This window comes from Eutrigla gurnardus (assembly GCF_963514095.1).
Source record: "Eutrigla gurnardus genome assembly, chromosome: 14".
Taxonomy (NCBI): domain Eukaryota; kingdom Metazoa; phylum Chordata; class Actinopteri; order Perciformes; family Triglidae; genus Eutrigla; species Eutrigla gurnardus.
Window position 1 is genome coordinate 6,264,942 of NC_139937.1, and position 14,583 is coordinate 6,279,524.

Sequence of the window (14,583 nt, forward strand, 5' to 3'; positions counted from 1 at the left end):
CGTTGTTAGATAATGTGACCTTAAGCTTCAGCCAGGGAAGGTGCAGTGCTGCCTCATGCTCATTAGGAGGCCCTGGCCTGGTCCTCCCAGACCTGCTCCATCGTGCTGACATCTCCTCCATGCAAACAGATTGCCAATAGCGGAGACAGATCTGGGCTGAGCAGGTGCTGGAGCCCCTACCTTTGAAGACTCATAGATGAAGGTCTTGGTCGGGATGATAGGGACCTCTGTGGTGGAGACGCCACTGGGTAAGGAGGTGGAGACAGCTGTGATGGTGACTGTCTGGGTCTGCACCAGAGGGGGCTGTGGACGGGAGCATAGCCCCATGAGCTGCTGCTTAACCAGACACTTCGCACCTCACAGCAACCAATTTGTTTCACACCATGCATTTCCTTCTAAGCCATTGTCTATGTAGGGATTTTCACAACAAACAGCCCTTTCCTCTCACCAAACTTGCTCATGATTTTTGGAAACAACAGATTCACCGTGTTACTTCCCTTCCCACCACCAATTACTACAAAAGGAACAGGGAGAGTGAAAGCCAGAAGTAGGATGGAAAGATGACAAACATATGAAAGTAAAGTCAAAGTGTAAAACAAATCATGTTTGTGGCTGTAAAGAACATGCTAGTTTTACAGCAACCCATCACCATAGCTGAGAACGCGCCACACTGCAACACCTCTGCAGCAAACCCAGTTACATTTGAGTGACAAGCATCGTTTGCCCGGGATGTAACCGATTCACAAGTTTGGATTTGCTCTGCTGCTGCAAAGGAGTGAGCGAGTGTGGCAGCCTTGAAATTACACAGAGGCCAAGTAGCGACCGGATTAGCATCACCCTGAGGGGTCAGGAGGCTACCTGGAAGCAGCGTACGACCTGCAGACCATCGCTCCTGAAATAGGAAGCCGGGGACGATCCGACTTTCTTTCCAGAGCACTCCGACACTTCGGGACGCGATCCGTCTTCCTCCTGGGTCCCATCTAAAGCTTGACAGCAGGGGTCAAGGGAGGGAGGCAGCTGCGCCATCTCCACCTCGATGATGGGCACCAAGGAGGTCTCAAAAACTACAAACCCTTCTTGATCACATGACTCCTCCTCAATCGGAGCATCAGGCCCACTCTCGTGGCTCACAGTGGGACTTGGCTTGCCCGAAAAGCCCAAATCGCTGCCGTTTTCCTCATGTGCAGTCTTTGTCTCTGAACCCTTGCAAAGCGGACTAATGCACAGACTCTAAAAAAGACAACACAGTCACAATGTGATCATGAGCAGGTGAAGTATTTCCTTCTGACATGGCATGTACCAGTTAGTCATATTTACATTGATTATAATGCATTATAAGGCCTTTCCAAATATGCAACTATGGATCTAGTAGGTACAGTACAGTATCCATTTCATGAGGTTTGAGAGCTCTGTAGTAAGACGATGATTTTTGCTTATATTAGAATTTCTACAACACAATCAACACTGTTTTAACACCCCAGCTTAACAAAACATGATGAAGACCCCGTTTATCCCTTCATGGCCAATGTTCCTTGATTTCAAATCACTCTACAGTAGGTCACCAAATAAGATGGATACTGAATACAGGTATTACTCCATATTGTGTATTTCATCAATGAATGTAATTCAGTGCGTCAGAATGAAATGGATTATTGTTTTTGCTTGAATATTCTTTCAATCAGGAGAAATCTCAAAAATGACATGCCGCTCATACTCATCAACTAAAGAAAAAAATAGTTTAATTTAATAAAATAAAGACTTGAATGACAAATTCAAGGAACAAACAAGCATATGAAATGTATATGGAATGCCTTTTTATTCTTTGGTCAAAGTTGATTGTCAAAAAGTCATGCAACGAGGGAATCTTGCAGTCGCTACACGCTGCCTTGTCAAATACTAGTGAAGGACAAAGAGGTTTCTGGTTATTACAATTAAGCTGCCTCACGGTCTCCCATCACAGGAAGTACTGTTGTTTTACTTTGTGTGGGTTCAGAAAAAAAGTGTATGTATTAAAAAAATCACATCACAGTGATCAGACAATATCCTCAGACAACCGACAATATAAATGTACCTCAAAACGTGTATAAAAGCAGGCTCAAAGTGATACGGTCAGGCATTAGAAGCCTCCAGATAAAAGTCACTTGTTTTGTGATATTGTTGGACTTAATATTGGTTGACTTAGAGTCCAAAACACAACAAACACAGAAAATGCAAAAGGAGTGGCTTGGTTGCCGTTTCCATTCCTAATCAAGCAGTCTTTGAAGAACAGGTCTGGAGAAACCAGGTCAACTGTGATGCAGTGGGAAATGGTACAAATGAAAGTCTTGTCCCACAGAGGCCAGGAAAAAAAAAAGACAGCTTCTCAAGTGGAGCGGAGGATGAGAGATGAAGAATGCTACGGTGATGTCGAAGGAGGCGGCGAAGGAAGGAGAGGAGGAGAAGAGAAAGCTAGAGGGTTGATGGGTAGATGGACTAGGTGTGGTCTCCACGGGTCACACTCACACCTGTGTGGGATTTCCGCAGGGTCGAGACGGCCCCTCAGCTGCGTTTGGAGTAGAAGTCTAGCAGGGGGCCGCGTGGGAGGCGGATGACAAACTGAGAGGGAGGAGGAGGAGGAGGAGGAGGAGGAGAGATGAGAGGAAGGAATTTTGATATGACCGAAAATTAACTGAAACATGTAAAAGCCAGAGCTGCGCAATAACGGCTATTTGTGTTGTCCAGAGCATGGAAATGTTACTGATACGTGCATTTTAACATGCATTTTTCCATGTCAAGAAGATGTTCTTTTTGGGAAAAGAAGTCATCCACACTTGTAGTATCCGATTTTTTAAGAAATGTATTCTTGTTTTACATCTTTTCAAATAGAACAATCTCAGTAAGCGCATGTCAGTGAGTAGAGCCAGAATGATATTGGGATGTTGCTTGAGGGTGTTAACTGAACTACCCAGTACAGTGTTGCGTTTGAGTGGTTAATGGATTTGATCCGTCTGCAGGTTGCTGCATCGCAACACAGCTGTGAACTGAAAACGTCACTAATCTGAACTAACGGGTCAGGAAGAAGACCAATCTGGTGCCATGTATCAAATATGAACACCAACATTAATATCAATGTTGTCTTCTCTCATAGTAGGGGCTTTAGTCGTTTGTCAGCTCCCAACTAAAAGGTTAACTAGAATGACAGCGCGTCTCCACTACACTAGGCAGACAGCATTTGCCCAGTGCCATATTGCTCATGCATCTCCTCACTACAGACACTGAGCTGTCACTTTTGCTTTGCTTTGATTTCAGTGCAACTCAAATGCATCCTGACAACATGATGTAGTCGGTGGCATTTATCTCAGAGTGTAAAATGTTTTGTGTCCAAACAGTTTGGCTGCAGCTGAGTTAAAGGCTTGCCAAAAGGCACGCAAAATATAGATAAGAGTTATTTATTCATGTGACAGCAGGGGCTGTAATTAAATAGCTGTCATCTGCAAAATAGCTATAAATACCAGTAATGACAAATTATATTTGTTTGATAATGGAATAGTTATATTATTATTTACAATAGGGAGAGTGGGGCAAAAACTGCAGATACAACGGTGAATGCTCTTCATCTCTTCATGGAAAAACAACAATGGCTTGGAGAAAGCAGCAGCCAACAAAAGATAGACTTTGTGAGCAAGGCAAAACGTATTCAAATCAAAAAGATGGCTCATCAATGAAGGAAGAAGAGGAAAGGGGGAAGAGGAAGATCCTGCTCAGTGTCAGAACGTGCAAAAATCCATCTCCGAGTCATGCGGTACAGTTTGGAGGTCAGGTCTGTCAGTCATGCGATACAAACATGTCAGGGTTCAGAGGCAGCAGACGCAGATAAGAGCAACCAGAGTGAGCCCAACGATGCCTCACCCATATCAGACTGTTACGTGGAAGAACAGTACAGTCTATCCAACAGGTCCAACAGCATTCTCCATACGCATGCATGTGTTGCACACCACATGCTGTCTCCTTGAATAGGTCCATACATGCACACACAATCCATTGCACTCAGGCTGCAAGAGAACCACGCATGACAACTGGAAGAGCCTGATCCCTTTGAATGTATTCAAACATTCCCAAATTACTCAAAGAAGCGAGTTAGAAAGAATTTCAGGTTCTTCTGTTCCATCACAAATCCATGCGCACTGTTCACACTAGTGCACGTTTTCCAATCAATCATCAGCCGTGGAAAACAAATGTGCTGCCGCATGTATAAATACAGCTTTAACCAAGTCAGTTCAGGAATTGTGAGTCTTCATGATGAATTTCTGATTACATTTAAATTAAACTTTATTTTGTTGCTTTGTTTGCTACAATTCCTAAACTGGCAGACATAGGTTAAATCGATTAAAAGGATTTGGAGGCGGGTGGCTTCTGTGGGAGACTTACCCCATCGGCACCGGGCAGAGGCTGACCATTGATACCCAGGGTGCGGAACGGAGAGTGCGTGGACAGGCGCTTGTCCCATTCATTGGGCCTGGTCTCCGGGGCGGCTTCCATGAAGTTCCTCTTCAGCTCACTGATGCTGGCATGATGCCTCAGCAGGTCCTCCTGAGGTTTATCAAACTCCTATAGGAAGGAAAGCCGAGGGAGGAAAAGAGAGTATAGAGAGGTGGAGGATGTGGGGAAGAGGGCACCAGGATAAAAAAAGTTGAATGGACAGGGGATGGGAAGATGAGGGATGTGTTTGTAGTGGGGAGAGATTAAAAAAAACAGGAGAGAATGAAGAAAAATGTCAGAGTCAGATTATGCATTCCATACAATCTATGTTGTCTTATTGCTGATTAAACAGATGAGCAGAAGCAGGGTTAATCGGTGATTCTAAATGAACATAAATTTGTCTAGATGATCACACTGTGTAGATTGAAAGAGCTTTATAGATTATCAGTGATTCCTTTTTTTTTCAAATGAAAATAAAGTGTGACAGCTGAATCCTGAGAGAGGACTCTGGTTTAATAAGGGGAGATTAACAGGAATTGGTACCATGAATTATCAAAGTCAATTACAATTTTGAGAGTTTAGATATGAAGGAGTCATAAGCTACACAGCACAGCATCAGGGGTCTATTTCATAGCGTTAGGCTTGCAGTGAAACGCGTCATGAAAACAGGCTGCAAATCAAAGTGCAGGAGAGGTGATGTTTGCAGACAGCCTTAGTAGAAATGGAATCTTCTTCATTTAACACAAATGGAAAAAAAGCAACAGTAGCGGCACTCATTTGGCAACATTTAGCACCAAGTTGATCTTCATTGAGGTCTGCAAGATAATTGACTCCCATTTTACCAAACACACAGAAGTGTTTGGTAACTACTAATCATAACTGTATAATTGTGGTGCTAAAGAGCAACTTGATGATAAGTGTTTCTCCAAATGTCAGTCCTTTGGCAAAGATGTGTAATTATTTTTTTATTGTAATTTCTGTGGTCAAAAGATTACATTTGCAAAACCGCTGAGAAAGTGCAATGGATTTCTGCCATTATAGAAAATGAGACACTGGTCAAAGAGCAAAAAGCAGGAACATGAGAATACTGATGATCTGAAAGAAAAATCATAAAAGTGCAGCTGCTTGTGAACAGTGACAGTTATAAAGGGAAATGAGGAAGAGTGCAGCGTCCTTTACAAGTTTATGCACCAATGAAAGTGTAAGAATCAACTGCTCATTTATTGTAAATTCAACAGCACTCTCCTGAAACAGTTGGATTTGAGTTACGTTGCGACACACAAAAAACTATTATCACGTCGGCTAATCTACAGCCAATCATTTACGCTGATGTGAGAAGTGTGAATCGTGCCACATGCAAGCGTGATATTAAACAGCAGCTGTTGCGCCAAAGAGCAAGAAAATACAGACATCTCCGGAAGGAATACAAACCTCCAACATTAAAAGGCTATGTCTCATATAAATTGAGTCACCCTCAATTTTCTTAGCTCTTTTCTGTGAAAAATGAAAAGAACAAAAAGGTGTGGGTTCGTTTCAGTTACCTTGTGTGCCGGCGATAAACCGCCAGACGATGGACATGCATACTATAATTCACTACAGTGTTAAAACAACAGACAAACAGAGCTGTGAGGAGTCTGCATGCAAAATATGTTCGGGGATAAGTGACCATAAGAGCCAAACTGTGATGTAAACAAAGGAAAAGCTTGAATGACGTTAGGTTTCTAATTTCATAACGTAAAGAACGGTTGAGTGACCAGTGTTGTCATCATGCCACTTTTGAATAAAGTGCACAGATGTATAATCATGCGTGTCAGCATTCCAGGGTTCACAACAACAGCAAGCAATGACAGGAAATGAATGCCATGTAAAATCAGATATTCATAGTGGCGTTATATCATTCTATTGCCACTAGTTACCCGCCGTTTACATATCCATCTATTCTTACATTTTTCTACCTGATGTGGATTTCATTTAAGACCTAGCCGTATGGAAGCACAACATGAGGAGAGGGTGAGATTAGTCTTTTGATGAGAAGCTGGATATCATCGGGATGAAGGTGGAGAGAGACTGATGGATGTAAACGTATACGAGGCTAAGAATCTGACCTTTCGCATTCGCACCACCTCCGTGCCCGTCACCTCAGACTTGTGCTACCCCGGGGAGGAAAGAGGGACACGTGTTAGCATCCTCTGCTCGTCGCCTTGAACACTCACATCTCAGCTATGGAAACAAGTCGTCTGAGGGCCGACATGCAAGCGGCCAGTGTCTGACACGAACCTGAATGTCCCCATTGATGGTGGATATCAGTGAAGAGTCTACTTCTCTCTGTTGCCTCCGCACTGCTGGCTACAGCAGCAAGAGAGACACAGTTCACACACAGATCTCTGCTGGCTACTTCAGCATCTTTTACCATTAAATATGAAGCACTTCCATTAAAAAGAACTTCAGATTTTATAGTTATCGTCACAAATCACAATTCCCGGGCAATGGCTATTAGGACAAATTATAAATAATTTGTTGATCTTTTTTGATTCTCTAACACATATCTGGTGTACACACAGGTACGATACCACGTTTTCCCTGCACATAAATATTCAGATTTAAATGACATCAGAACCAGGAGAAATAGTGATCAGAGAGAAATTCAATACCTCAGCCTCCGTTTTTGAGGGCTCCACAGCTTCTACAGTGACCTCCAGCTTTCTTTCCTCCTGGCGGCTGGTCTTGATTGGAGTGGAGGTCTGGGGCTGATCGAAAGGGGCCATGGGGATCCCTGCCTCGGCCAGAGCAGCCTGGGAGAAGACCGGAGCACTGACGGGACGGGTGCCCCTCTGTGTGCTCACCACTAGACCAAATACAGATACAATGGAAACGTGAATATCAAGGAAATATGTTCAAATCCCCCGTGTGAGTCAAATGCACAGTGCAACAGCAATAAACGTATAAATACAGTAACGTACAATAGTGCATATATGCAAGCGGACGCATCATACTTACAGTCTCAAGCCTCAGTGGGATCAGATAAGTGCACACACACACTACAGGGATATACTGTACCTCATACGCTTTGTTTAGTCGCTTTTAAAAAAGACAAGTCAGAACTGGACCAGCATCGAATATCCACAAAGTGGGATGAGAGCAAAAGCAGGATTAGTTCTTGATAGATGCAAAGGCAGATGATGTTAGGCTGCAAATGGCTGTCAAGCTCAATGTGGTTGAACTGGTGAAATGCTGAAATTAAGAAAGCGTCATTCTTCAATCTGCCAGACACGGTCAGAAAGCCCTTGAATGATGGTGGACGTGCGCAGCCATCTGAAGAGAAGTCTCTCGGTATCCTGTAAACGGGCGGCGAACGTTGCGAAGCGTTTCATGGAGCAAAGAAAGCGTGACGGGGTGTGAGTCGTTCATCTGCAAACCAATAAACCCAAACGGGTCAGAAATACCTGACTCTTTGAGGCCAACATCGAGGAGAACAAACCAATCATCATTGACATGAGTTTGTGTGGCTGGACGTCTTTCCTCCAGGATCCGTTCCTCAAACTGTGGTCTCTTCTCAGAGACAGCAATCCTCTTTTCAGTCACAGCAGTTGGAACTCTCACTTTTGCTGGGAACTGGATGCGTTCAGGGACAGCAACTAACACAAACAACAGGTGTTAAATAAAGTACACTATATTATATACAAATTAAATGACTGCTTACTCTTGAGACACAGCAGGTACACATAATAGGATAAGTGTTCACTTTAAACCAAACTTAAATTGAAATGTTTGAATGTATAGCTGGACTTAATCATTTCATTATACCTGATTTCTTAGGGGCAACATCCAGGAGAATGAACCAATCATCTTCCACCTCTCTCACTGCTGGACGTGGTTTCTGCTGTACTGCCTTCTCCTGCTGCCACATCTCCTCAACTAGAGTCACCCTCTGCTGTGCTCTCTGCTCTATGGCTGCAAACTCTTTAGCTGGTCTTACGTCAAGATGCGTGCGGACACGTTTGTCCACTGCTGCTAATGTAGAATACACACAAAGCTTTCTCAGACAGAAAACCATTTCACTTAAATGTATACCCAACAAGGTGAGATGTGTTATAAATTACAAGGCACACATGTTCATTTCTCTGAATCCATCCAGATAAAAAATAGCAGAATACCTGGTTCTTTTGCTGCAACATCTAGCAGCACCAACCAGTCGTCATCCACCTGTCTTGAACGTGACGGTTTGACCTCCACCAAATTCACAAGAGGCCTCGTGTCTTCCATGATGGACTTTGGTTTTGGTTCAGTGGCTGCCACCACTTCCACAATACGCTGAACCACGGCAACTAACAGAGAAATATATCAATAAATGTGATGCCGATTTCAGTGTATGCAAACGCTCTGGAGATTAAAGGTACCTGAAGGTATGATAACAGGCTTTTCACGGATGATGTCGAACAGGACAAACCAATCGTCTCCTCCTTCTCTCTCCGACGGGAGCGCAATTTGGCTTGTTCTAATTTCAGACGGACGTGTCTCCTCCTGCCTGCTTTCCACACCAATTATCATCTTCTTCCATGTCCTAGTCTCTGTGGTAGTCACCTCACCCTGATCCCGAATAATCTCAACCGGAGTAACTGACACAAAGAGAGAGAGTCAAAGACGCTGAGTGACAACAGTATACCCACCAAACGAAGCAAGTTAAAAGCTGCAGACATTGGAGAATAAATGTCTTATCTTTAATATGTCAGAGGAAATTCTGATTGAGTGCAAACATATATTATATTACATATACCTGGTGGTTTTATAACTGCCTCTTCACGAAGAGCATCAAACAGCACAAACCAGTCATCATCTCTCTCTGGCAGTGGCTGGGAAGGCTGCAGTCTAATCTCTTTAAGATCAACCTGCTGCAACTTCTGCTCTATGCTTATCACTTCAGATCGTCGGGGTTGAACACTTGGATACATTTGGCTCGGTACTGCCAGAGGAACTGAAAGCAGATAGAATTTGCACTCAAGCTTTGTTCAAAAGTGAATAATCTGACAGACGAGTCGCCTTTGAAAAGACACCCAGTTCTTTTTTAAGATATTCTTTGGTGTGATAATGTGTGTGAAAAAAGACATTTGAAGGCTGTGGGTACCTGGAGGCACATAGGCAGTTTCTCTGGGAACAACATCCAGCAGAATAAACCAGTCATCATCAATTTCTCTGACTGGCTGGGATATTTCCTGCCGTCTTCTGTCCTCTTTCTGAACCAAGATCTCTTCAACTATGAGCTCCTCCTGGGACACTACTGTTACTGTTTCAGCCGCAGTAGAAATGCTTTCTTCCAGATGAACCTGAACATACTCAGCCATGGTAACTGATGACAAACAGAATGAATGAGTTTTGCAACACACTTTACATGATAAGTTTGTAGGTCTTTATGGTGGACCTAAAGGGAAAGTTGAGAATACCTGGTGGCACATATGCAGGTTCCCTAGTGGGAAGATCCAGCAGCACAAACCAGTCATCTTCTATCTCTCTCACAGCCTGTGGCAATGCTACTACTGGCTTTTCACTCAGCACTGGTTTTGTTTCTGTGTCTTCTGCCATAATCTCCACTCTTTGTTCGCTCTCCTCGGTAGCTGTTATTTTAACCACTGAGACGTGTTCTTCTGGGGAAACTTCAACACGCTCTGCAACAGCAACTGAGACAAAGAGATACAAATCCTCAGACTCTATGGACAATAAACGGGATTTAAGAATAAAAGCATCCGCAAAGCTCAGGATAATAAAACAGGGGCTTTAAGCAATACCTGGTGGCACATAAGATGTTTCTCTGGGAACAACATCCAGCAACACAAACCAGTCATCGTCCCTGTAGGCCACTGGCTGCTGTGGGATTTCTTGCAGATGTCTCGGTGCCTCTGTTATCGTCTTTGACTCTTCAGCTATAACTTCTCTAATCTCCTCGGCTGCAGTTCCAGCCACAGTGACAAAGCTTTCTGCAACCATCTGGTCTCTTCCCTTCCAGGTAACTGATATGAGCAAAGTCAAGACAAAGTTGTTGTTTTTTAAATACTTCCTGTATATTAGCAAGCAAGCACAAAATAAAGCACCAGGGAGCCAAAGTTTTGAAAAGCTGCACAGGGTATTTTAGCAGTACCTGGTGCTACGTAAGATGTTTCTCTGGAAGCAACATCCAGCAACACAAACCAGTCATCATCTCTGTCGGTCAATGACTGTTGTGGGACGTCTTGCAAACGTCTTGGCGCCTCTTCTACTATCTTTCTCTCTTCAGCTACTACTTGTGTAATCTCCTCCTCGGCTGCAGTTCCAGCCACAGAGATAAAACCTTCTTCACCAGTCTGGTCTCTTCCCTTCCAGGAAACTGGAGTGAAGTCAGGAGAAAGTCTCTTAACACAAACAGTAATACAACTCCTGTATATAAGCAACCAAGAGAGCCAAAGTTTTAGCAGTACCTGGAGGTACGTAAGGCGTTCCTCTGGGAACGACATCCAGCAACACAAACCAGTCGTCATCTCTTTCCATGAAAGTCTGCGGTGGTGGGATGTCTGGTATACGCCAGACTTCCTCTTCTCTTATTGTTCTCTCGTCTACTATAATCTCCACTTTCTCCTCAACTGTTGCAATCTCAGTCTCTGTGGTGAAACGCTCGCCTTCATCCGCTTGAGCAGGTTCTACAGCAGTAACTAATGATGACAGGACATACACAGACTCTTTGAACATGGCAGCAAACATGAAGCCAAAAAGATCACAGTAAGAGAAGCAGGGCAGCTGTCAGGGCTTGTTCTCACTTGCAATAACGATTTCCAGAGTATATACATTATAAAGACATCAACACAGCAGCTGACAATTACAATTTGAGAAAAAGAACTGACGACTAGTTTGTTAATGTTAATATTGATGCTTTGGTGTGCAGACAGACCTCTCTAACATTAACAGTACACACAAATGCATTAGAGAAGGAAACTGTGGTGATGTTAGAGATTTTAGTAGAGGTCTAAAGCTGTTAGCACAACGATATACCATACCTGGCAGTCTGAAAGCGGCTTTGTATGGAGGTCGGTCAAAAAGTATGAACCAGGCATCCTTTTCTGCCACATGAGCCCGAAGCCTCCCTGTAACTTCTCCCTCAGTCATCTCCTCCAGTATTTGAATCTTACGCCATGTCCCCTCTTTTTCTAGTCTCTCCTCTGACATTAGACCACCCTCTACCTGCACATCTTCGGTTTCTTCCTGCCTCCACCCTCTTTCTTCTACAATAGTCACTCTCTTCTTAGCCCTACGCTCCACCTGGTGCGCTACTACAGAAGTGGTACTGGTGACACCTGAAGTTCCGGACTTTTCCTCCACCTCGTCTTGCCATTCCCCTTCTACCTGGCTTAGCTGCTCTCTCAAGCTGTCACTCTCCTGCTTCACCTCAGCCTCTTCCTCTTCAGGCAACAAGCCTTTCAAAAACACCTGCTTTATTTGCTCTTCTAGTTCATCCACTTCGTCCTCTTTCGTCTCTATTCTCCTCACAGATTTCCTCAAGACTGTTTCTGTTGTACGTTCATCTTGTATTTGAAATTCCCGCTCCACATTTCCCTCTTCATCTCTTAACTTATCCATCTCTTCCTTACCCAATTCCCCCTCCAATACTCCCTGAAGTCGCTCTGCCATCTCATCCATTTCTTGGAGCCGACCCTCTAAATCCCTAACTTCTCTCAGCCTCCTTTCCAAAATGTTCATCTCTTTCAGCTTGTCTACCATCATCACAGTTTCCTGGAGCCTCTCAATGGCCTCCTCCCTGGTCAGTTCCTGCTCTTCCTCCCACATGCCCTGCTCTTCCTCCTCCTCCTGGAGCTGGAACTGAGTGAGGGGAGACACTGGGAGGAGTAAAGTGGAAAGCAAAACAATGAACAATGAAAGGAACCACTTCATATTGCAGTGAGTGTTAAAGGGTTTTTGTACCATCAGTATTCAAATTCTGATATTTAAAACACACAAGAAACTCACGTGGTTTGTCAACATGTTTAAGCGACGATAGGCTGAAGATGCGGTCAAAGTAAAGGAACCAATCATCCTGCTGTGTCAGTGCTGGTTGCAATAGCTGGTCCATAGAGCTAATGTTTGCCAAGTTGAGCTTAGCTGACAACATCGAAGAAACAATACTGAACAAGTTTGTACCACATGAACAAAAACACACAAATCTCAAACGGCAAAATGCTTGAAACGGGAAAGAATAGTACCGCATAAATGTAAATACATGTTCTTCAAAATTCAAGCTTAAATAGCCATCGACGGGCATTAAAAGCGCAAATACCTGTCTGTTTCACAAAATCAAAAGGTGGGACAAAGGGAAAAGGAGGATGGCGATGGAGCAGGACAGACCACTCCTCCTTTTTTCTCTTCTGCTGTTGCTCATCAGATGCCAGCTCCTGCCATGGCTGACTCTCTGTGTCCTCCCAGGTAACTGTGGCTGTGTGAACAGACCGGCCTTCCTCCCACGCCTGAAAGAAAGTCTGCTCAGACTCCCCTCTGGCTGTGAAGAGATGACGAGGTGATGGCAGTTATGTAATGGTTCGCTGGACAGATGACGGGCACTGTGAGCGCTCCACAGTGCTTCAAGCATGTTTTGGACAAAGCCAGATAACGAGCACTTGTATCAGCTTAATGTGAGTCCAGTAAGCGGAGGTTAGTATGAAGCTGAATGAACGATGCCTCTCATCCTTCACATCAAGAACAGAAGAAGAGAGGAAGTGGCGATCACTCTTCAATATTCAGCTTGATCCTGTTTTAATGACTGGAGCAGTGATGAGTGAGTCAGTCAGTTAGGATGTTGAACATAAAACGTACAAGCTGCAAGCAAATGAAAGACACTGTGCAACGCACATCAAGCAATAACTTTGGAAAATGCCAAAGAATGAGCAGCCTCAAGACTGGAAATGCCAACGTGGGACCAAAGATTTCCTGGGATCATGCCAGGGAAAGTACAAGGTGGGTGATACCCACATGTCAAAGTAGGTCAGTAAGTTAACTACGAGTCCTGCTGCTGACAGGCAATGTTTTCAAAAGGATTACAGGCACAAAAGCCAATAAGCCACAAGGGATGAGCATGTTAAATTATGCGATAAGGCCGTTTGTGAGCGAGAACTTAACAGATGCTGCAAATATGCCAAAAAGCACTCGTGAGGCTCCACACAGATCCTGGTACCTGGGAACTCTGGGGAAGGCTGGGGTTTGTCAGATGTCAGCATCAGCGACCAATCATCAACCTCAGATCTGGTTGATGCTGAGAGTTGTTGCAGGAACTGGAGAGTTTCATCTCCAGCTGCAAGAGCGAAACATGTCAGAGAGTAGCTTATCAAACCTGCGTTTTTAATAAAAGTCCAACAGCTTATATACCAACAGCTTATATACACAATACCAACACAGGTCCACACACATACCTCCATCTAGGTTACGGGACAGCCTCTTGCTCGCAGAGCGTGTGAAGCGAGGGGCAGGGCGGTCGATCAAGGAGCTGGCCTGGCGAGTCTGGGCCTGAGTACGTCCACTGTACCGGAACTTAGAGCCCAAGACAAGGAAGCGGCGCGACGACGGGGGCTCTACTGTTGGAACTCTGATGGACAAAGACGTTCATTTTAGTTTCATCCACTCATGGTTAAATACATTCACACATTTAATTTCAGTGACAGGCCCTCATTTCACACCAAAGGATTTTGCATTCCCTAAAAGGTGTCATTGTTACGCAACAAGGTTAGCAACAACTTCAACCTTTATCTAATTAAGTAGAAAAAACCATTGAGGTTTAATTCCCAGGTCATGACCAGGGTATGCAGCTTTTCCTCTGTGGTTAAACTGCCAGGGAGCCAATATAAGGCTTAAGCTGCAGAGACCAGTTAGCCAATTATGTAGGGGTCAGGCAGGGCCTCAGAATGACCTCTGTTGCCGGGTAGGGAAGTGCCATTCAGAATAAAGCAAGGATGGCTTCTTACCTGAAGAAGGTATGGTGTTCAACACAGACTTTCCACAGCTTCTTTGAGGCTTTGTAGTTGGGCAGTTTAAAGCCAATAGTGCTTTCATACTGCTCTTGCTGTATGTGAAGAAAAACATATATAAAGTTGAGTATAATGATGACATTATTCTTATGAG

At 44.1% G+C, this 14,583-nt stretch overlaps 1 protein-coding gene across 2 annotated transcripts in view; it reads right to left on the minus strand.

The window, feature by feature from the left end:
• The window catches only part of LOC311024936 (uncharacterized protein), a 30,646-nt gene that overhangs the window by 2,247 nt on the left and 13,816 nt on the right, over window positions 1-14,583 (minus strand). For both annotated transcript variants that reach the window (XM_084027549.1, XM_084027548.1), the window contains exons 9-31: window positions 14,427-14,524; window positions 13,878-14,050; window positions 13,643-13,759; window positions 12,752-12,970; window positions 12,445-12,576; window positions 11,478-12,314; window positions 10,905-11,135; window positions 10,589-10,813; window positions 10,239-10,460; window positions 9,897-10,130; window positions 9,581-9,802; window positions 9,233-9,430; window positions 8,856-9,074; window positions 8,613-8,783; window positions 8,263-8,469; window positions 7,902-8,093; window positions 7,110-7,303; window positions 6,736-6,804; window positions 6,564-6,608; window positions 5,890-5,952; window positions 4,408-4,587; window positions 859-1,230; window positions 181-303 (exon numbers count right to left, since the gene is read on the minus strand). In XM_084027549.1, coding sequence (XP_083883675.1) covers window positions 181-303; window positions 859-1,230; window positions 4,408-4,587; window positions 5,890-5,952; window positions 6,564-6,608; window positions 6,736-6,804; window positions 7,110-7,303; window positions 7,902-8,093; window positions 8,263-8,469; window positions 8,613-8,783; window positions 8,856-9,074; window positions 9,233-9,430; window positions 9,581-9,802; window positions 9,897-10,130; window positions 10,239-10,460; window positions 10,589-10,813; window positions 10,905-11,135; window positions 11,478-12,314; window positions 12,445-12,576; window positions 12,752-12,970; window positions 13,643-13,759; window positions 13,878-14,050; window positions 14,427-14,524 — 4,743 coding nt within the window. The remainder of the gene's footprint in view (window positions 1-180; window positions 304-858; window positions 1,231-4,407; window positions 4,588-5,889; window positions 5,953-6,563; window positions 6,609-6,735; window positions 6,805-7,109; window positions 7,304-7,901; window positions 8,094-8,262; window positions 8,470-8,612; window positions 8,784-8,855; window positions 9,075-9,232; window positions 9,431-9,580; window positions 9,803-9,896; window positions 10,131-10,238; window positions 10,461-10,588; window positions 10,814-10,904; window positions 11,136-11,477; window positions 12,315-12,444; window positions 12,577-12,751; window positions 12,971-13,642; window positions 13,760-13,877; window positions 14,051-14,426; window positions 14,525-14,583) is intronic.